This window comes from Hermetia illucens, chromosome 1, assembly GCF_905115235.1.
Source record: "Hermetia illucens chromosome 1, iHerIll2.2.curated.20191125, whole genome shotgun sequence".
Classification (NCBI taxonomy): Eukaryota; Metazoa; Arthropoda; class Insecta; order Diptera; family Stratiomyidae; genus Hermetia; species Hermetia illucens.
Genome location: NC_051849.1, coordinates 52,394,461 through 52,418,954, shown reverse-complemented (window position 1 = coordinate 52,418,954; position 24,494 = coordinate 52,394,461). Strand labels below are relative to the sequence as shown.

The 24,494-nt window shown below is 43.4% G+C and overlaps 1 protein-coding gene across 7 annotated transcripts in view; it reads right to left on the bottom strand.

Annotated features, from left to right (window-relative positions):
- Nucleotides 1–24,494, bottom strand: part of LOC119647112 (potassium voltage-gated channel subfamily KQT member 2) — a 1,176,525-nt gene that overhangs the window by 280,520 nt on the left and 871,511 nt on the right. For all 7 annotated transcript variants that reach the window (XM_038047893.1, XM_038047892.1, XM_038047894.1 and 4 more), the window contains one exon: nt 18,673–18,861. In XM_038047893.1, coding sequence (XP_037903821.1) covers nt 18,673–18,861 — 189 coding nt within the window. The remainder of the gene's footprint in view (nt 1–18,672; nt 18,862–24,494) is intronic.

The following is a 24,494-nucleotide window of genomic DNA, read 5'->3' as shown; positions in this document are numbered from 1 at the left end:
AATGCTTGGGTGCCATGCCCCATCCGAGGGATCCGTGGACCAAAAAGACATGCGAGTAAGTTGCTCTCCGTTTGGTCCGGTCCAACATCAAGTGGATGTGGACTTAGGATCCAGCACTTATCCTAAACAATCCTACCCAGTCTCGTACGGTACACGAAGGATATTTGGATACCCCTCCGGATTGTCCGAACTGAATGAAGTCCTAGAGAATCCAGAGCACCTATTATTTGACTGTCTAAGGTTTACGGGGATAAAAAGGAAGAACCTAGAAGAGACTCTAGAAGAAGTGCTAGTAACAGAAGATCTGGTGCGTAAAATGTTAGCTTGTGAGGAGGACTGCGGTGCGATCAACCCCCTGAGCGTGGTTATGTACGACGCCTTGAGAAGAAAGGTGGCCAAGGTAGAGTGGCCTGACTCCGCCTCATGATGTAATACTTCATTCCACGGGGCATGTGGAAGTCGCGTGTGGTTTTAAAGGCTAAAACCCCGCACACTGATATGCCCATGTCAATATCTTTTGAAGATTTCCACCTTCTCATGAAAAAAAAACAGAAGCATATATTGAATCAATTTAATATGGTTTTTTCACATAAAACGTTAATAAGGTTTTGTTTTCAACTTCACCATAAAAATGAACAAAAGAACAATAAACTTTATGGCATCAAAAGGATGAAAGAAAAGGTTTGACAATTTCTTCGGATGCGGTGAAAACTATCTCCAGTAATTTGGCTGAAATGGAGGCATATTTATCATCACAGCGGTCCTCAGCCGGCTGAAGCTAAAGGGTATATGCAGGGAACGGACATGTGGATGATTTTGTGGCACTGGTTGGCGCACGCACGGTAGAATAAACTCAGGGCATCCTGGCCAATGGGAGGCTTCCCACAATTTATTCAGGTGGTCTTGTCGAAGCTGACAGTGAAATACCAATAGACGTTGTTTGCTACTGAGTGCGGTTCAGCCTTCCCTACAATTCCGAATATAAGAGGATGTACCTTAAGCGCCTTGCGCCACTACAATCGGACTGCCCCGGAGCAGTAGTAATGGTGACAGCAGACATAATTTCGATTGTTTTCCATGCTGCCAAGCGAATATCTATGTACCTCAGAAAAGGTGAGGGAAATAAGGAAGCCGTCTATGCGTGAAATAAGAGCCCACAATCTCAATGGATGGTAGACATTGATGGAAAGAGAATCGAGGGGGAGGTGGACTACGCATCTTATCAAAGACGTGCAGCCGTAAGGTCCACTATCACCTAACGTAAGTGCTCAGCGGGCACGGGTATTTCCTCTATTATCTGCGCACGTTTGGGAAATCACGGTCGCACATCGCATTTACCACAGAACTACGGTGGATGATGGCTGCTACACTTTCTCCTTCTGTAGAAGTTGGTAGCGCCATCACTATCGCCTGGGAACGGAAAAGTCAAGTGTCTCCGGACATCATAATTTTTGTTGCAGAGCGAGAACACATGGAGCAGAGTGGTATGTTCGACTGAAAGTATTCTTAAGACGAAAAAGGGGGCAATGGATACGAGGGACACCGAGGTGGCTGAGGCTCACTGAACCACAGGACTGTGCTCCTATATTAAATACGCCTGACCTGAACTAATGATGGCTGCTTCCTATTGATCATTATTCCCAGGATTTATATTGACCCAGTTCGCGTCTTTACAAATTTTTGGTTGTTTCAATCTTAATCCATATTTTAGAAGTTTTCTGCTTTTCGATTTGGAACGAGCGACTGCAGTAAAGCTCCCTTCACAGGAGACATGCAATCTGATTTCTCTGGAAAATTCCTAACGGTAGCAGGCTTAATTAACAGACGATTTGAAGAAAATCCTCTTTTGGGATATTCTTGATGTGGAATCTATGGGCACCAGGCACAATTACTGGGAATAGGGTATAACCAGGTATTAAGCTTCTATAGCAAGGCAACGGCTGTATGTTTCATATCCGATCATTGTTGTTACGAAAATCCGTCGTTTCACAAATTCATTCTCCTCTAGATTTATCCAGGACTTTCCCTAGAAGGTCTACACTCACTCTTCTTGTATGTGAGGTTTTATTAGGGTGAATTCTTGCGAACAACAACTGTTCCTCGTTTATATCCCTTAGGTTGCCATGTAAGCAATTTCGGCAGCATCGGAACTACTTGCAATTGTCTAGTGAGAGGTTTCCATTCAAATTCAACAAAGCCCATCTCACGGCAGGAGCGACATATGTGACATATATTTGGGGAAAGGGCAGTTTAAATTCCGTTCGAATTGTTTCAACGTTCTCCAGTGTTTTCAAGTAAAAATACTCCACCAATGGAGCGAAAAATAAAATCTGCTAAGCCGATTGACTACCGCCGCAGATAACGATTTATTTGTCTAGAATGGATTTATTTTGCTACACGACTTCAATGCCTCCCTCAGCACAATAGCTGATAAAACCTGACCTTTTATGTTTGTGAGAACAAAGCCGAATATCGGATTTACTTGTCTTTTGTTGTCCGCCCTTTTCTCCCACCACCAGCAGGCGACATCCAAGGCTACAACGTAGGAGTAACAAAAAAAAATCAGAAAGCAATCCCTTGTGGTCGCAGTGGACTTATGGCTCCAATAATTGTTATTAATGGGAATTACGTGATTTCCCAGAACTATATTCTCTGTCTTGCTTTCTTCCTGAGACTATTGATAGTCCTCTTTGGCATGGAATTAATGCTGAAAGGTTCAAAAGGGATTGCAGCCTTGGCCGTGCTCTTTCCACTTATTGCCGATTGACTTGAGAGCAATCCAATTACGACAGAATTTCGAGAGTTGTTTATGCTTTACATGGAGATGTTAGTATCCTTGTTGGAGAATTCTCCTGGGCAACTATGTTGGTTGTACTATCGGAGAGGACCTGCTTGACTCCCAGCTGGAGTGCATGACGAGGAGATTTGCATATTTATTGAGTTAAGACAAAAACCTTCCTTAGCCAATCGAAGCGAACTAAGAGTTGAAAATGAAGTTAAAGAAATTCCTTGTTTGAAACCATTTTTGGTTCATGAAATCAAATTTTTATTTTAACATCAATTTCTATTCTTGTATGTGAAATTTGATTTGCTGTTCTCGGCAATATCTGTATTGATGCTTCCAGAGGAAACACACAAAGAAGGTTCTGCTTTTGCTATGATGTAAAATTGGACGTGGCAGACATTCAAACTTGCTCAATCTTCATTGGGATTTCTATGACGACTGCGGAGAATGTTTTCTAGGAAGTTTGCATACTACGACACGTTGGCTGTAATATATAGGATGGAAATTCTCAAAGGCAAAAGTAGGTCCTTTTTACTAGAATTCTCGAGTTTAGATTCCTTTCGTATAGGCTACATCAGCTGCTCTGAGAGCATTCGGGATTCAAGATGTTCATGGCATCGTCAGAGATACATACTCGTACATGTCGCAGTAAGCTTGATTCGTATCCTTTATTTACTCTGATTTCCTCAGTACATGTGGGGCGGAGCGATACCGACCACCAGGTCGGTTAGAAAGAGCGGGATAACTTCACACAGAGTAATCGTCTGAGTTAGGCCGTATATCATTTTAACAGTTTTTAGAAAATTTAAAAAAAATAATCGATTAGAAAAATCGAAAAAGTTTCATTGTTGACTGTCTTTTCTGATCGTTTTAACTAACATTTATATAAAAAGATACTTTGTACGAATGAATAGTTATTTAATTATTATAAAAATACCTAAACCAACAAGTGGTGAACCCGCTTGGGAATGCGAGAGATTGTAGCGAGCTTCATTCTTATATTGGAGAAGGATTATTGTAATGAATAACATAGAACAAGCCGAGAGATAAGTCCTCGGTGCAACCGGAACACAGTAGCATTTCGACCCCTAGCGGATCTAGTTCGGGAGCTCCGTCGTAGGTCTTTAGTTTTTGTCCGCTTTCTTGCAACTTTCTCCCGGCGTTGTACCGCTGATGTTGCGCGAGAGGAGGGATGTCGCAGGCCATTATGCAGCCGTAAACGTCGTTTCGGTTAGGGTGCCCGGAGGCGTGGCTCTATCAGTTGGAGGCGGACCTCACAATGGACGCCACTAAATATATTATTATTGGGGAAGAAGGCTCTTGTTTCTGGCCTAGAGCTCGTGTGCTCTCTAGAAATCCGGGATTTTGACTGCCTCACAGAAAATGTCGAAGTGGAGGCGGCGATAAAGCGTGAAACTCCAGACGTAACCAATCCACCTCTGTAAATGCTTGAGACCAAAAACTCGCGATGGTGGAAGTCCCTGAGCAATATGCGAGGAAATTCCTTAGCAGTGGGAAAATCAAAATTAGATGGGTAGTATGCAGGGTGCGAATGCAAATAGTCCCCGCCAAGTGCTACATGCGTCTGGACTATGGATGTCCGACCTGATCTTGAAGGATGTCAGCAACTTGCAAGGGACCGGATAAGAGAACCGCATGCCGGAGATGCGGCCAAATAGGTCACCGAGCGAAGACTTGCAATGAAAGCGAAAGCTGCATTCTCTGCAGGGATCGTAGCGCATCTGGCGAGAGCGCCTCAGCCAGACTTCAGAGGGAAACGGATTTTGGGAATGGCGGGGAGAACCGGGTTCGTAGTTTTAAACACCAAATCCACGCCAATGTTTCGGCACCCAGGCTGTGAAGGAAGCATTCCTGACATCACTTTTGCGTCGGAATCTCTGGCACCATCAGTGGACGGGTGGCGAGTCCTCGAAGACTTCTCGGGAAATGACCACCAGTACATCGGATTTGAAGTGGTAAACGCTACTTGCGGGCGAGCACCAACGCGATACTCCCCCTACGGAGGAAGTGTTGTAAGATTCGCCGTTTGGCACAATGTTTACACGCCATAAAGGCACAGTATAGATTAGCAAAAAGGAAACTCTGCAGCGCGATAAATAAAAGTAAAGCTCGGGCCTGGTAGAACCTAATCTATTATTAAATTGGATACTAGCACTGAGGAAGGAGGCATGTGGTCTCCGAAACGATCGTATGCGGGAAAAAATAAGAATATTTTCAGGATAAGGAAAAAAACCTAGTTCTTTTTTCAACTTACATACCAACTGTGAAAAAAAACATCGACACTAATTTCAACTGAAGTAATGTGTCGAACGGTTCCAGGCTAGGTCTATGATGACAGGTAGCCCGACAGCGTACTATTCCGGAGTACTCTCCCAAAGAAAAAACTAAATGTAACCTCGCGGTGGTGGGCCTGAGCGAGGAACCCGGTGCACTCGTCGCCGACGTGCTTAGCGAGTGCTCTTAGGCCCGGCTGAAGGACCAGGTCATCAGGCGCCTGTCGGTAAGTGAGACAGCTAAGCTGAATCACTTGCTAACGAATCTACCGCTTGGCGACCACACGTCGAGCCAGCTGCTTCGGAAAATGGAACAGCTGGGCGAGGATAAGGTCATCGTGGAGCTCCTAAAGTCTTTGTGGACTGTCGTGGGACATGCAGGTCATCCTAGCGTGTATAGACGGTGGTTCTCTGGAAGTGCTGGCCGCGACTGGGAACAAATTGCCCAATGGTCGCGGAGGTGTCTCGGGAATCCACCTGTGACGGAACTACGGATGCAATTCGCCGCGCTTATAACCAATGTGGCCACGAGTCTCGAGAAATGGGCGTTCGGGTAACTGCCGTCCGCATCCAACTTCGCGTGTGCTGATACCACCGTCGATTTGCGGATCATGTCACGAAATGTACCAGCCCATGCACTTTTATCGCGACTACCAAAGCATTGAGTTCGCTGGGACCACGGTGACGTCAACCCGGAGTGCAGTAACTCGTCGCCTTACAATGTGCGATCCCGTTAGTAGGTGCAATTATCTCGTAGATCCAGCTGTAGAAATTTCGGTCCTCCTTGTTTCCAGACGCAACAAACTATTTAACCATTAAATACTTCGTAACTTAAGGCTACAGGAAAGTAGACGTGAGTTTTGGCTTGTGTCGGACCTTTTTGTGGGGCTTTATTTTCCTGATATCAGTATCCCATATTAAACGCAGACTTCTTGTGCCACTGTGGGCTTCTAGAAAATATGCCCTGAATGACCCCACAACCACTCTTCTATCATCAGGCAAAAATTAAACGTACTTGCACAAAAACAGTCTTTCAATCATTTTTGAAGGCTTTATCGATCCACGCATTCGCGCACTCTTCCCACAATATCGTAAAATTACTACCGAATGTAGTCTCTACAAGCTGGTTAAGCATGACGTCCAGCACCACATCGGTTCTACTAGTTCTCCAATCTTCTCGAAGGTGCGTCCTGTACCACCCCAGAAGCTCGCTGTTGCGCGGAAAGGATTTGAACAGCTACTTAAGGAGGGTATATGCAGGCCTTAAAAAAGCAGTTGGTCGTCTTCACTTCATTTGGTCCCCAAGCCTAATGGCGACCTTGTGGAGATTATAGACGCCTGAATGCCCAGAGGATTCCTGACCAGTATCCTATTGTATTCAACCAAGACTTTTCACATTATTTTCCAAACTGTCGTGTTTTCTCGACCTTGGGTTTTGTGCATTTTTCAAAGCCTTCTTGAAAACAGTTATGTTAGCCAATGTTGCCAAATGCAAATTTCTCCAGTAGCAACCCTTCGCCAAATGACATATCCACTGCCCTTCTGTCTTCTAATCATTAAGTCTATTGGTATCTGGTCGCACTATCGTCACACAGATGTGCCATGGGTAAATGAAAGCTCAGAGCTTTCGAATAATAGTGGCTCCCACATAGTAGCACAATAAAAACAATGGTGCAGGTCCAAAAAACAAGAAATTCGAGATATACAAATTAGTTGATGGAGGCCTCCAATTCAATATAAAGTTTCAGATCCAAAACCAGTTCCAAACCAGAGGTGTTTGAGCCCCACTATATTCTTCCGTTTAGCAAAAACTAACCTTCTCTCTGCCCATCAAACTTTTATGGTATTCTTTGATGCATTCTTGGAAAATATTAGCTATCTTTGTAACGACCGAGACTACATAATTATTCCTCCAATTGCCACAGTGAAGACTGGTGCTATTTTTGAGGCAGCTATTGGAGAATACAATAGATGTATTTATCCGCGCTCAAAATCCGAATGACCATGCAAACAGGCACGGATCGATTATTATGACCATGCAAACAGGCACGGATCGATTATTATGGCAGACGTTACTAAACCCATATCTTCAGAACGTTGTCTTCAAGATTCGGCAACTCACCTACCAAGGAGAGATATCAGAATCAAAAATTCTGACCATCAGGACAATTACTTATTATGATATCCCACAGGAGTTTCTGGAAATAACTCGCCCAGGTGGAACTAAAAAAAAGGCGTGCAGCCGTACTAAGCCTCATACAGTCACTACGCCAGGACCACCAGTTGTTTTTAAGCCCAGACAGTTAGATTCGAATAAGAACATCGCGAAAAAGGAATTTAATACCATGATCCAGCTAGAATTGGAGCGTCCATCAAATAGTCCATGGACTGCACCCTTGCATATGGTGCCTAAAAAAATAAAGAGTGGAGACAGTGCGGAGAGTATCGCGCACTCGACACTGGGATATGCACCGACAAGTATCCAGTTGGGCACATCTCCGGTAAAAGTGCCTTTTCAACAATAGACCTGGTAAGAGCATTTAACACCGTTCGGCATCATAACACCGTTCGGCTTTTACGAGTTCCCGTTTATGATACGTAGCTTTGGCCATTTTCTGCGATGCATCTGACTTAGAGAATGAGCAAGTCCTTCGACAACGAACTAACTGCGGCTGGCGACCATTGGCTATCTTTTCCAGAAACTCGCTCTAGTGGAACGTTAATAAGGAGCGTACCACCTGGAACTACGGGCCATGTACCTAAAAATAAAGCACTTTCACCATATGGTTGAGGATCACAAGGCGCTAACCCTCGCTTCCATATAAAATCATTTGGATTCTATCGGGCAGTTTGAAACCGAAATCCCGAACGTATCCAGATGTGACAACATGTTGAGGAGTCGCAATCAATTATCGATTGCGCACAGCTTGCAGCGTTTCAGTTGGACGATGAGCTCAAAATGATGCAACAGGGAAACCAAGAGTTTCGACTAAAGCAATTCCAGGCTCCGGGGCCAGCCATAAGCTTTGAAGTGATGTCTCTACAGGTACAATGCGGCCTTAAATCACTCATCTATTCCGAAAAACTGTTCAGATCACACTACCTATCCCATCTAGGAACAAACGTCACCGTTAAATTGGTAACACAGAGGTATATTTGGCTATCTGTCAAAACCAATAATTGTCAACGATCAAAAGTGACTCGTCATGTCACTGCACCAGTCGGGACCTTTGCGCGACCATCATTTAGATTCGAGCACCTTCATCTGGATCTTTTCACAATTCCTTATTTTGAGGGGCAATGCTACTGTTTGACCATGGTAGACCATTTCTCACGTTGGGTAGAAACAACAACATACCCCGATCAAAAAGCAATCACAGCTGCCACAGCATCCCTTGAAGTATAGATCTCCTGATTCGGCATACCACTTCAGATTAACTCAGATTAGAAAAAACAGTTTGATGGAGGTTGTTTCTGGAACTCAGCAACGTGTGCAATTCACATCTGAATTGCAGCATACCATCTGGCAGCAAATGGTATAGTCGATCATTTTCGCGATATCAAAACAGCGTTTGAATGGAAACATTACCTGTTGTGCTGCTAGGCATTCGCACAGCTTGGAAGAAGACTTCGGCGCAAATGCAGCGGATTTGGCTTATGGTCAACCATTACGCCTCCGAGGTGAATTTTTCGACCCACAGTCCAATAACTAGGAAGTTTACATGTCTAATACCGGTTCCTCCAACATGAGGACGCGCATTGCGAATACAATAAATATTAATATGACCCCAATTCAAACCTATTTCCGGCAGGCTTGTCATAATACAATAAACAGTAGGGCAAGGGGGAAAGGAGTGCTTCCCACATTACGTAGATTAATCTCAGAATGTCTAGCATATACCGCCGGAATTCCCACTGAAGCTGGGGCAACCGAGCATCTCGGAAAATGTTGGTACCATCGTTGAGGAGCGTTTGGAAAATCAGGCTTCCATCGAGGAATGGTAGCCGGTTAAAATTCGAATTTCACTTTTTAAGGCTAGCAGGGTATAATTTGAATTTTACACCCCCAGCTTACACGGGGGCCATTATTTCAGTGGAATATAAACCTTCCGCCTTAATAGTAAATACGATTTTTTAAAGTGAAGTTTAGCCCACCTATTTCATGAGACACTTAGATGTTAGACGACCGTTTAGGCTATAGTGATTCTTCCCTCCTCCACTTATTACGACAAAATCACCATGACAGGATTCTATATTTGAGCAGTGTGCGAACTTTAAACCTCCCTTCTCTGTGTCGATTTCAATATGCCTTCGCCCGCATCAACAGGAGTATCTCTGGGCTGCATGCATAGGACATTTCGGAGAAACTAATAGCTATTATCAGAGGCGGATATGGCGGCAAAAAACTGAAAAATAGGACCGGATTGAAGATAAAATTCCACAAAGCCAAGATTGGCAGTTTGGAAGTCATCGCACTCTTCTTGTTTGTTGTATTCATGGCCAGCACATTGAGGGCGTTAAATAATTTGGATATATAAGAAGCGTTATCTGTGCTGACGGGAGTACCGAATTTCCTCGTTTTGCTTTGGCTCAAATCTGGGAACTTTGTTCTGCATCAAAGTTCTCTCTGCTCTGTTGTATTAGGGTAGCACGTAAAAAGCGACCACCACTGCTACTAAAAAATGCCAAGCTTTAAGCAATTTATGTCTGTACTATGGTACCAGAATATTCTCGCCTTAAACATGAAGGTCGTGGGGGTTCAAAGTTTCGCAATCCTAATGGGATACGGATTGATTTGGAAACTAAAATCAGAGCACCACCCTGACTGGCACATCGGTACTGGATTGTACTGAGTGCAAGCTAAGCAGTTATACCAATTGATGCGAGGCCTATCTAACAATTCTGGGCACACACAATGCAACTGGGCCGAGAGCAAGTTTTCCCACAACATATGCTCTTAGAAGGCCATCTCCCCATGGTGGCAGATAACTTCCGTTTGAGGCTTCGTGGGAAGAGTTACTTCAGGAGAGCAGCTTGCAGATTCAGGTCTGATTGCCCTCTTCGAGTATGAAACGGCACTCCCTTGCGCTTAGCTAGAATCAGCCCAGGCTGGTCTGCGACAATAACAAATTAAGGACTAGAGAATTTGAAATGGCAAAGAGGTGATAACTCAATTGTGGGTTATGCTCTGCAATGGAATCCAGGATGGTTGACAAGTCTGTCGTCTTAGAACTAAATAGGGCAGAACAGTGGAGGAAGTAGGTTTAATGACCGAGTTATAGGCGTCCAAGAATTTTCGTTTAAATTGATACAATCGCTTTCGAGAAAAGTGCATATTCGTTTTACATAGGCACATAGGCTATTTTATATGTGTAATAAAAACTTCGCAAAGGATTTCAATGGTGAAGAACGGTTTTAACTACAGGAAACCGTTTGGCTATTTATCGTAGTGACCGGAAGCAGCACCAATCGCTGATCAAGAAGCCATCATAATTGCCAGAGTGTTTCGTGATGCATAGATCTCCAGGTTCAGCATACCAATTCGGATCACGTCAGATTGAGGATGACAGTCTGAAGGAGGTTGTTTTAAGAAATCAGTAACCTGACCGGTGCAACCCACATCAACGCTGCAGCATAGTATCTGACAGTTAATGGTATGCTCGAACGTTTTTACCGTCAACCCAAAGCAGCAATATGATGTCACAATAGCCACTGTGCGGAAGCATTACTTGTCGCGCTAATAGGCAATTTGCATAGCTCGGAGGGAAGACGTCGGAACTGCAATGCAAATGCTGCATGCGCAGCCATTACGTCTCCCAGGCGAAAGTTGCGAACAGCAGTCAAGTTTATACGGCCAACTTTACTTGGCAATTTTCAAACAACTTCTTCTTTATCTTCAGCCTTTCTCCCCTTCACAAGCGGGGTCAGGCCGTCGTGATCGGTGCCACCATTTGGCTCTTTCGAATGCCTGATCAAGGTGCAATATCGAGGCTTTGAAATCACCATCTAGCGTATCAAGCCACCGTTGTTTAGGTCTGCCTTTTGGTCGTTTACCATCGACTTCGATGTTCAGACCAATCTTGGCAAGTGAATTCTCGTTGGCACAAATTGCGTGACCATACCATCGAAGACGCCTCTCTCGCAACTTTTCCACGATCGGTGCATTTTGGATGTGATCTAAACGTGTTACGCCACTAGTCTAACGTAGCATCTTCGTCTCCATTACCGCAAGACACCGTTCGTTGTCTTTTATAGTCGGCCAACACTCAGAACCATAGAGAGCGAAAGGACGGACGACATTGCGGTAAATTTTAGATTTTTGGCGTTCGTTGATACCTCGATCACAAAGAACACCAGTTGTGGAACGCCACTTCATCCATGTTGCGTTAGTGCGTGAAGCAATTTCATTACGCAGTTCTCCATTTAGTGATAGCATTGACCCGAGGTATTTGAATCGCTCAGTTTTGCGCAGATCACTGCTGTTGACAGTGATTGTGCCTGTTTCATGGGGATCGGTCGTCAAAAATTCAGTTTTGTTCAGATTTAATCTGAGTCCGTGTTGCATGAGGCGATCATTCCATTTTTGAACAAGTTGCTCGAGATCATTTTTGCTATTAGATGCTAGGAAAACATCATCTCCATAGAGCAGTGTGTAGGGCGCTGGACGTTGGATATCCCTTGTGACGGTGTCCATAACAAAAACAAAGAGGAGTGGTGAGAGGGCGCTTCCTTGATGAACATCAACAGAGACACGAAGCGGTTTTGATACACCCGCCATACTTCGAACTTTACTTTTCAGATCGTGGTAGAGCAATTGAACCCAGCGCACGAGTTCTTCTGGTGCTAAGTGTTGTCTTAAAGCATACCAGATGAGTTCGTGTGGCACACGGTGTAACGCTTTCTCTAGATCCAGAAATGCAATGTAAAAAGGGCGATGCTTCTCACGGTGTTTCACCATGGGTAACCGCGCGGCGTGTATTGCGTCAGTAGTTCCGCAGTTCTTGACAAATCCGGCTTGATTCACGGTTATTTCAACGATTTCGCGAATACGGTTGTCAAGAATGCGTTCAAAAATCTTCATGGTATGGGAAAGTAATCGGATCGGACGGTAATTTGAACATTCTGCTGGACTACCTTTCTTTTTCCATATTGGAACAGTGGTACTTTCTTGCCAGTCAGTTGGTGTTCTTCCTTCCTGAATAACCCGATTGAAGAATTCACTAAGCCACAGTGTTGGGTCCCAGCTCTTCGCTTTCCAGAGCTCAGATGCGATGTCGTCAGGTCCTGTGGCTTTCCCCGATTTCATTCGTTTTATTGCCTTATGCCATATCGATTCCTTAGACGTGAGGACGCGCACTGCGAATGTAATAAACACTAATATGACCCAGTTTCAAATCTATTTCCGGCAGGCTTATCATAATACAATAAACCGTACTGCAAGGGGGGAACGAGCGCTTCCCAGATCACCTCGCTTAACCTCAGAATGTCTAGCATGTTCCATCGGAATTCCCACTGACGCTGGGGCAATCGAGCATCTTGGAGAGTTTCGGTACCGTTGTTGAGGAGCGTCCCGTCAAGGAATGGTAGCCATTTAAAGTTCGAATTTCAGTTTATATGGCTAGCAGGGTATAATTTGAATTTTACACCCCCAGCTTACACGGGAGCCGTGATCTCAGTGGAATATAAACCTTTCGGCTAAATATGAGACACCTTGATGTTCGACGGCCATTCAGACTATAGTGTTTCTTTCCTCCTCCACTCATTACGACAAAATCACCATGAATAGATTATATACTAGCAACTGTGATACACATGTGGCTTAAAATAACTCCCCAAAGCGCCCTTGAAATTCATCCATTATATGGAGAAGAGTCCACGTGCACGACTCCCTATTTGGAGCCGAAGATCCTTTTCTAGTACCTGAGGTCATTGAATATGTCACCTAAGAACAATCTCGCAAAATTTAGGCCTTTACAATCATTAATCTCACTCAGTTTGGAGTCAATACCATGACAGTGAACTTTCCAAAAGTTTAATTAATTTCCACTTTATCTAAACACGTGATGCTGAACTTTTGATACTTCGAGCCTCTGCATGATAGCCAACATTTCGGTAAGTACGTTGACCGCTAACGAGGAACACATGTGCTGGGATTTATGCAGGAGGACGGCATGCTATGTTTAGGGATTATCTGGATGGGGATGAATTTTGTTGGTTTTTATGGGGAGGGAATTGGGCATCATTAATTCAGGAGCACATGTGGTTGAAAATTTCAGGTACTATGTAGTCTTGGGGATTTCATAATGTATAGAGCTTCCTGGGGGCGATGTTTTCAAATTGGATTATTTACATAAGTTCTCTTTACCATGATGGGTTTTATTTTAATTCACTTTGAATTTCATCAAAAATTACCTAAAGCAATCACGTGCACTGACAGAGTAATCAGGTACACATTTTCGTAAGTCAGCTTTGCCTGAGACTGATACTGCGAATACTCTATAAAGCCAGGACTTCTATAACAGGATGAGACCTTTGGCTTTAAACTCCAATTTCCAATTCCTAAAAATATCAGGAGCACTTCGATTTAATATAAACTTCAAACTTTCTTCAAGGACTCGTTGAAGTATTTTCAAGCATGGATTCTCTTGAAGACGTTTTTACTGTGAGCGAATCCTTAATAGAGGACACGTGCCAGCAATTATGTTGGACTCATAAAAACAATATGCTCACATCGATTTCAGGAATTTCTCGTGTTTCTTGCAAATTACTCCTGCAATTTATATCTGGCGCCTTTGAGCTCTTTGTGGTGGCATTTCTAGGCGAATATTGCGTCTAACCTTTTGCGCTGTCTATGGTTTGGTTTTATTTTCAGTTTGATTCCATTTGGAATATCAATTTTCTATTTTTTTGTAGTTGCTTTGATGCATTCCTTCTTTGTATGATCTTTTATTATAATAAAAATCGCAGTATTTCATTGTAAGGATCATAAACCGATTTGAAGAATGGAAAGGGGAGGCCACTACAACCTGAACGGTGGGAGAACACCTAGATGTTTGGTGGAGTAGATGGAAGAAATTACACGTAATAATAGCAGTAAGTCAATGCATGGGGTAACCCCATTGCAATAGCAAAACTCCAGTAAAATAGGTATTAGTGACTGAAAGCTTATCTCAGTGAATTTAAAACTTCGTTATACAAATGAAAAGTAATAAACGCCTGGGAAATGATAGAATTCTAACCAGATTTATCACATCGCGATCAATAATTAAGAAGTTGTCCTTTGGGTGTGGGTAGCAAGAGGGACGCTCGACCTCATAAGAAAATATCCTTGGTAGAGAGAAATTGGACATAGACGAACGGAACCTTCAGCGGAAGGTGGGGATGAAAAATCAATAGATGGGATGCTTCGGTCAGCCGTAATGCGTGCAAAAAGCGTAAGAGGAAGACATCTGTAATTGGAAATGTTTTGAATTGCTACACTGGTCTACGAAATAAATCCCACCTATAACCAGCTTCTCCAAAATTTTAAGCTGAAGGAACAGAAGAAAGGGAAGTTAGCATCATCATCATCATCAACGGCGCAACAACCGGTATCCGGTCTAAGTCTGCCTTAATAAGGAACACCACACATACCGATTTTGCGCCGAGGTCCACCAATTCGATATCCCTAAAAGCTGTCTGGCGTCCTGATCTACGCCATCGTACCATCTCAGCCAGGCTCTGCCTCGTCTACTTTTTCTACCATAGATAATGCCCTTATAGACTTCCCGGCCTGGATCATCCTCATCAATACGGATTAAGTGACCCGCCCACCGTAAGCTATTGAGCCGGATTTTATCCATAACCGGACAGTCATGGTATCGTTCATAGATTTCGTCGTTATGTAGGCTACGGAATCGTCCATCCTCATGTAGAGGGCCGAAAATTCTTCTGAGGATTCTTCTCTCGTACGCGACCAAGAGTTCGCAATCCTTCTTGTTAAGAACCCGAGTCTCCGAGGAATACCTGAGGACTGGCAAGATCATTGTCTTGTACAGTAAGAGCTTTGACCGTATGGTGAGACGTTTCGAGCCGACCAGTTTTTGTAAGGTGAAACAAGCTCTGTTGGCTGACAACAACCGTGCGCGGATTTCATCGTGGTAGCTGTTATCGGTTATGATTTCCGACCCTAGATAGGAGAAATTATCGAAGGTCTCAAAGTTGTATTCTCCTATCCTTATTCTTCCCGCTTGGTTTGTTGTTTGTTTATTGGTTCGTTTTCGGTGCTGACGTTGTCATCATATACTTTGTCTTGCCTTCAATGATGTACAGGCCAAGACCTCGCGTCGCCTGCTCGATCTGGATGAAGGCAGTTTGTACGTCTCGGGTGGTTCTTCCCATGATATCGATATCGTCAGCATAGGCCAGTAGTCGGATGGACTTAAAGAGGATCGTACCTCTTGCATTTACATCAGCATCACGGATCACTTTCTCGAGGGCCAGGTTAAAGAGGGCGCATGATAGAGCATCCCCTTGTCGTAGACCGTTGTTGATGTCGAATGTTCTTGAGAGTGATCCTGCTGCTTTCATCTGGCCTCGCACATTGGTCAGGGTCAGCCTAGTCAGTCTTATTAATATCGTCGGGATACCGAATTCTCTCATGGCCGTGTACAGTTTTACCCTGGCTATGCTATCATAGGCGGCTTTAAAGTCGATGAACAGATGGTGCAACTGTTGTCCATATTCCAACAGTTTTTCCATCGCTTGCTGCAGAGAGAAAATCAGATTTGTTGCTGATTTGCCTGGAGTGAAAGCTCTTTGGTATGGGCCAATGATGGTCTGGGCGTATGGGGTTATCCGGCCTAGCAAGATAGCGGATAATATCTTATAGGTGGTACTCAGCAACGTGATACCTCTATAGTTGCTGCACTGTGTGATATCTCCATTTTTATGTATGAGACAGATAATGCCTCGTTGTCAATCGTCAGGCATTGATTTGCTGTCCCCTACCTTGAGCACAAGTTGATGAACCACTTGGTGTAACTGGTCGCCTTCATATTTAACCAATTCGGCTGTAATTCCATCGGCTCCTGCGACTTATGATTTTTCAGCCGACGAATTGCACGGACTGTTTCTCCTAAACTTGGTGGTGGCAGCATTTGTGCGTCGTCTTCAGTTGGTGGGACCTCCAACTCGCCGATGTTCTGGTTGTTCAGTAACTCATCAAAGTACTCAACCCATCGCTCCAATATGCCATTCCGTCGGAAATCAGATTTCCCTTTTTGTTTCGGCAGGATGAGCACCGAGGTGTATAAGGCTTCATCCTGCTAACTTGTTGGTAAAACTTGCGCGCCTGGTGCGGTTGCTCCCTGTACTTTTCTAGTTCATAGACTTGTTGGTTTTCCCAGGCTTCCTTTTTCCGTCTGTGAAGTCGCTTCTCGGCTCGACGGAGTTCGTGATAAGTCTCTGCGCGTGCCCGCGTTCTTTGAGAATGCAACATTACTCGGTGTGCGGCATTCTTCCGTTCCGTTGCTAGCTTATATTCATCGTCAAACCAGCCGTTCCGACTCCTTTTGCGGCTGGGGCCAAGTATGTTTGTGGCCGTATCCATGATAACGTTCTTCAGGTGATTGTGAAGATCATTTGTTGCTTCGTCTCCAGGGCCTCTGTTGACTGCAGTTATTGCGACATCCATTTCCCTCTTGTAGGTGTCGCGGAGGGTTGTGTTGTGGATGGCTTCAGTGTTCACTCTCACCTTCTAGGTGGTATTGTTATTCGAGCTCGGAGCACCATGCCAACGAGATAGTGATCCGAGTCTATATTGGCCTCCCTATATGTTCTGACATTTATCAAGGCTGAGAGGTGGCGGCGTTCGAGCAACACGTGGTCAATTTGGTTGAAAGTGGCCCCGTCTGGAGAGGCCCACGTATGTTTGTGGACCGCTTTCCGCGCAAACCAGGTACTTCCAATAACCATTTCGTGTGACTCTGATAATTGAATAACCCGCAGTCCGTTATCATTTGTTTTTTCGTGTAAGCTATGGGAGCCAACGTATCGCCTGAATACGGGCTCCTAGCCCAAGATTATTACCCTGTTTTGACTTAGCTACTCATTCACAACTGATTCGACTGGTATCCAACATCCTGTTACGATAACAAGTCAATCTGCCACCAAGTAGATTTGAACCGCGACCTTCTGCTGCGATAGCCATTGAGTTTGCAAAGAGCAACAAAAGATGGGTCATAGGGAACTAAAGGTCTGTAAGTAGTGACCAAACTATAATTACTACCAAGAGAAATAATGCTGTATGGCTGATGGAACTGAAAAGGGATCCCCCCCCCCCCCCGCCCGATAACAATGGGGTAATGGGATTGTGCTCATCAAAAGACACCTAACTCTGATAACCTCGCGGAAACCAGGACAGCTCGAGCAAAAGTTTCAGTGCAGATGTCAGAATAACAATATTGACCCACATTTCATCATCACCCTTCCATTCGTTTCAGCTCCTGTAGATGTAACTTGCAAGTATAAAATGAGAATGAAAAAGTCCGGGTACCTGCTCTGTTCCTTTGGTCATTTCCATCTTTGACAGATGGAATAATGAAAAGTGCACTCGAAAGATGGCAAAACATATTAACTTCAAACAGTTTCGACAGTACTAAATGCTGAAGTTCATCATTCCATTCTGTCCTCGAAATTTTCAATCAGCAAAGTCCTCGTTTTTCACAAATTCATCATTCCCTAAAGCGATACACATTACTCACTGATATCCTTCGTCCTGCGAACGAGACTCGCTGAGTCTCTGCTACACCTACATTTTTCAATTTTCAATACACCGAGTGCAGCTCACAAAAAAAATTCGCAACTTCATTGAATATGACATACGGCAATTGATTGCTTCGATTACCTCCTACTTAATGACCAGAGCGGCAACTGCAGTACAGATCCAGGGAAAATTGTGACAATGATTTATATTCCGCGAGCAAGACGCCGGGAAGGACTTTTGCGAATGGATCCATCTGGGACGTTCCGGATCGATGTCATTGTTTGGAGGAGTGAGAGGAAAATGAGTGGATATTGATTTGAGTTGAAAGAAAACAGGAATTCTGTTTTACAGACGTCTCGGAACACGTATGGGGTGTCGAGCACGTTTAAATATTTTATGAAGAAGGATACCTTCCTTGAGTGAGAACTTGCGCTGGAAGGTGTTCGGAAATGGTGATTAAAAGTAAGCAACTTGAGGAAGACTAGTAACGAAGTGTACATTTTCATAATTGGAAAACTTTGATAGGTTCGACGTTTATTTTGTCTTATCCGAGTTGGAATAGGAAATCGAATCATGATCGAAATGGTAGTAACCACCCTTACCAACTCTATGGATTTCATATAGTAGTAGTCATGACGATTCGCAGGTAATGGACAATCGTTTGACATTTCCCTCCAGAGGATATATAGGATATTATGGAGACATAATAGAACAACTAGGATATCCTTTCTGCAGCTTCTAAATGTTTTGAACAAAGGATGTTCCCACAAATTGTTGAAAATAATTTGAAGAAACAAGAACATGGAGAAATGACAGATGAAAAAATATAAATGTCAGAGTTTACTTACACCATAACGTGATATAAAATAGCAGGTACTCCTCGGGGTCGTTCTAAAAAATTGTATACGCGGCTCTGGAGCCTTCTATAACGGGCATCACGACGTGAGCCGCGATTATAGTTCAATGGTTTCCCCAGAAGTGACATTCGCGGTCGTGCAAGCCGATCGGCTCGATTTTTGTCGTTAAGCCGGCACGCACTGAAAAGAAAGAAAATGCGTAAAAATTAACAAAAATATCTGAAAAATTGTTCAGAAATACATTTTAAATACCACAAAATACAATTAAGGAAATATTTCTAAATTCATATTGGAAGTTTGGTGAGAAACACATTTCCAATCGTTTCTTCAGGCACCTGTGCGGGATTAATTTTTTATCTGACTCCTTCCTCTTTAATTACTTCAGCATATTCCCAAAAAGCGCCTACGAGTGTATATTTATACCATCTTTCAGCACGTCAATATTACTGAATACTAGCTGAGAAGATGGCTTCAAAAATAGCAGATTGGTGTTGCTATAGCACCTGTGGATTTTCCCAATTTTTTCAGGCTTTTGCTTCTTTTAAATGAAAATGGGGGCAGCAAAGCACCCTAGCCTGGGAAAGCACAGACATGCGGGTATTATTTCTAACAGAGATTGTAATCGGATAATGAATGGGGTGGCGTTTGTTTCTCGTTTACATTTTTACGATGTGTAATGTTAGAAATGTGGAGCAATAAAAATCGCGCAGAAAGGTCGTAAAAGATCATTATTATCCTCGCGTTTTTTCGGATTTCAATGTTTTAATGTATTTCTGTGCTTTGCTGGATTACATGTGGGAATTTACGGAGTGATTATGCAAAAGTAATTGTACAATGGGGGGAAGCACACAAGATTGTGGGAGTTTGGTGAAACCTTCCCAAGCAGTGTGGAATTGGAAGTGATATATATCAATACTCTGACTAATTCAGGAGTTGATAGATGATATGTGCGGCTGGAATCTAGTGTATTGCTGCAGTCAATGATTTAGTTGGGAGCTAACTCCGAGGGAAAAAAAGGCATTTTCAGACGATCTTCACAAAAACGAGGTAGTCATAATTAGCGAACCATTTTGTAGTTAAGAAGACAGTACCTAAGTCAACGACTAAACAGGTCGTTGTTCTGTAAAACGCTTAATTTTTTTTAGGACAATGTTTGAAAAATAGAGACAGATGCTGGGTACTATAACGTTGATATGATCAATCAATGAAAATCAAGACTGCATTATTTAACTACTAGTGGAATAACATAAATTCAGAACTACATTGCTACTCGTGAGACAGAAGGAGATCTTGCAGAGATGAACGAGGGTAAATTCCATATCATCATCAATCATCATCAATGGCGAAACAGCCTGCAGCCGGACTAGGACTGCCTTAATAAGGAACTCGAGACATCCCGGTTTTGCGCCGATCTACACAAATTTGATATCCCTAAAGATGTCTGGCGTCCTAGCCTACGTCATTGTTTCGTTTCATACAAGGCCTGCCTGGCCTTCCTTTTCTACCATAGATATTGCCCTTATAGACTTTTTGGGCTGGATCGACTTCATCCATACGGATTTAGTGATCCGCCCACCGAAACTTATTGAGCTGGATTTTATCTACAAGTGGACGGCCATATAGAAAACAAAAGAAAATTTTGTGCAGCTATATGAGGAATCTGCCACAAATCCGGGGATTATGGCTGGCAATGAAGAAGCGTGAGGACAAAGGAAATTGCTGGTATCCTATACAAGCCTTCGCAAATGAATAGTAGTATTATGCGAACCGTTACCATTGGATAGTTTGTAGTTGGGAGTAACTGATTGTATTCTAACGTTGGCTGAGTGACACCTGGTCGCCACGGTGAGTAAGTTTGACCTTACTATGATACAGAAGACTATGGCACGCGCTCTTCCTAATTTCCATACGCGTGGGAATCAAATAGTGAACCCAATATAGGTATAAAGAAATGTGACAATAACGACATAAATCTGAGGCCCCATATCGCACATCATGTGATCCATTAGGCGGAGGTACATCTCCGCAATACCAAAAACCAAGTGGTAACATTAAAAAAAGAGAAATTGGGTAGCCAGTGGACCCGAACCCAACATTTGTTTGTTGCGCAGAAAAGGCAGATAACAACAAAAGTACGCCTCAGATTTGCGTACCAAACGTTATAAAGGAAGGAAACCCCTAACAATTACGTAGATGCATCAGGCATGGAGTGCTAAGCAACTCCGAAAACGCTGTTGACCAGGTCTGGAGCTGGCCGACTATGCGATAAAGAACAACCGGAATAAACTGTGAGGTTGGAAGAATTGTCGACATGCCCTGACGATAATACATTGGAGAAGAGCTCGAAGCATTAATGGAGTCGATTTCTCCATGGAAGAAGTGTGAAGGTAATTTGTCCTTCTCTTAAATCTAATTTAAAATCCAAATCCAAATTAAAATATATGTGCCTTGGGGAGTTCCTAACCGAAGATTTTTTACTACACCAAGTTCTATTCAAAACCGGCGGAACCATTCGAAAAACAATCGTGTCATCGAGAGAAAATGGTGCCCGCATCCTAGCTGTTAATCTGGGGAAGTAGTCCAACGGAATGTGTTACCACTTCTCCTCGACTGCAAAGCCATCGCTCATAATGAGATTTGGGGAAGTAGCGACACCAACCGAACTCCAATTGGTCCGGTCCGCCAGCATGTGGACGGCGGATTCAGGGCTCCCTCCATTCCAAGCAAGCGCTAAAAATTTCATTGAAAAATCTGGATTGGTACTTTCGGTGAAGCATAGAACCTGGGAAACGTTTGTACAACCAACACAAACAGGTGAACTGCCAAACTGTAACTCCACTTCCACGTAGTGTTCGTTGGGAGTTCTTTCTTAACGAGATGTTCCAGACAGAAAAGAATGAAGTCAAGCCTTCCGCGCTTAAAAACGGGACAAATTGTACCAACTGGGTTACAAAAGATGCAACAGGCAGAGCCCCTACTAAGGCGATAATATAGCGCCCATACTTTACATGAAAACACCAATGATAAAGAAATGCGGATTATTAAGTTAGCAATGTCGGACGAAATGGTTGTTCGAAATACCTGGTTTGCGCGGAAAGCGGTCCACAAACATTTCTCAGCCTTCGTGATTGTCAGAACATATCGGATCACTATCTTGGTGCCGTAGTGTGCTGAGCTCGAATAATAGCACTACCTAGAGCTCCCTCGAAAAATTTGATGAGAGTAAACAGTGAAGCCATCTACAACAATGCCTTCCATCTATAAGGGGAAATAGGTGCCGCCATAACTGCAGTAAACAGAGTTCCAGGAGATGAAACCTTGCGAAATGATCTTTGCAACTACCTGAATATCGTTATCATTGATACCAACATACTTGGCCCCAGCCGCAAAAAGAGTATGAAAGGCTGGTTTGACGATGGATGTAAGCTAGCAACGGAATGAAGGAATGCTACACATGGGGCAACACTGCACTTTCAAAGAACGTAGGCTAGGACACGAATTTCACCGAACGGAGAAGCAACTTCGCGGATGGAAAAAGGACGGCTATCAGAGTCAGCAGGTATGTGTACTAGTACAGGGAGCAGCCGCATCAAGCGTGCAAGTATTGCAAACAAGTCAGCCACATACGCCTCCAAGCTCATCCTGTCGAGGCAAAAGGAGAAGTCCGATTTCTTACCGCATTTTGATTTACTACACAATCGAATGCAATCAAATAATTGACAAATAAATGCTGCTACCACCAAGCCTGGGAGAAAAGTCTGTGCCTAAAAATAATAAGTCGCTGTGGACCGGTGGAATTACAGGTGATTTGGTAGTGACCAATTACATTAAGGTCCAACAACTTGTGCTCTAGGTTTGGAACAGCAAACCAATGCCTGGCGATTGTACTATACATAAAAGGGAGGATGTCACGTAATGCAGTAATTATTAGAGGTATCGCGTCACTGACAACCATCTATAAGATATTCTCCGCTATCATGCTAGGGCGGATAGCCCCATACGTCCAAAACATCATCGGCACTCAGGGCAAATCAATAACGAATAAGAATTTCTCTTTGAAAACTTTTAAAATAGAGCCAGCAACTACCACTTTTTCATCGATTTCAGGGCCGCTCATGATAGCGTAGTGAGGGTAAGACTGTGAACGGTCATGAAAGAGTTCGGTATCCTGATCAGTTTGATAAACTAACTAGACTGACCCTGACCAATGTGGTAGGCCAGATAAAAGCAGCGGGTTTAATCTCAAGATAATTCATCATCAATATAGGCTAAAAGAAGGGGATGTCCTAACATGCATCCTTTTTACCCTGGCCCTGTAAAACAGTGATTCGCGATGCTGTCCTATGCTAAAGATATCGACATCATGGGAAGAACAACTAGAGGTGCACAAACTACATTCATACCTATCGCGCAGACGCACGAGATCTTGGATAGGAGAAATTTCAACCTCAACTTTGAAACTGATAACAGCTATGACGGTGTAATACATGCATGGTTGTTGACAGAGTTGGCAGAGAATCTCACCATCTATCTATGCCAAGTACTGTACAACATAATGATTTTTTTTTGGGAGATCTGGGTCCTTAGCAAGAAAAATTGCGAGTTCTTATCGACGTTCGAGAGAAGAATGTTAGTTACTACAAGAGGATGGACGATTCCGTAGTCTATATAACGGCGGAATCGATAAGATCGAAGGATATCATGACCTTCTGGTTGTGAATAAAATCCCGCTCAATAGGAGTGAGGATGATTTAGCCTATCTATGATTGAAAAGCAAGATTCGGCAGACACTTCCTTAGATGGAGCGAGGGGGTAGACCAGAACGCCTGACAGCTTTTAGGGATATCGGATTGGTGAATCTTTTTGCAAACCCAGAATGCTTATTAAGGATTCCGGTTGCTGCGCCGTTGATGACAACGATGATAAGCGAACTGTGGTCGATCTAATATGAAATTCGACGCCATTTGGAAACCAAACTAACCTTGTGGCAGACACTGTATTTGTTCAATGTCCCCCCGATTCCGAAGTGATGAAAGATGCAGAAATCTGACAATCTTTCCCCGTTGTTATCATGGCCACTATGACCATACCTCACCTCACTGCGACAAGCGAAGTGTTGTCAGATATCAGAATGTGAGCTTTAGGAAGGCTCCTTAGTCGTGGGTAGCCGCTTGTGGAAAACATCCTGCTCGTCTGCATCTGAAATCTCCGTTGGCAAATAGTGCATTCCAACCTAGACCGGAATCACACTGTCAGCAATCGTCTCCAAGGTAATGAGAATGCGTCTTGCTCTAATTGTCAGCAAGAGTCCGACGCCGGGTTTGCGTTTGTTTCAACGTAGTTTTCCAAAGTCCAAAGCAGAGTCTCGGAAAATGGAAAGGAATACTGTCCTTCTAAATTCTACTGTCACTAACACCCAAAATGTTTGAAGTTGGAGAAAACAAACATTTTGTCTTGGATATCGTTCAGATTCCAGGAACCAACCACTTTCGATAGCCAAAGATCGTAGCCGTGAAGTTAATTAATTTTTAATTAAAATTACAGATGAATTAATATTTAATTAACTCGAATTTAATTAGGTCAAATACTAATGATAAAATGTGATGATATCCCCCTATCAAATCATCTCAAAATGTTTGGTTGCTTAAAGAAGTTCTGTATGTGTTTATCCTTTGCCTTCTTTCCTTCTGTTGAAGCAAAATGTAGCTTACACAGGATCGAATGTAGGCTTCCTGTTCAATTTTCTGATCCGAATAACACACCCTCGTCTCAATCGCTACCCAGAGGTTTTCCCCATTCATTCAATACACGTC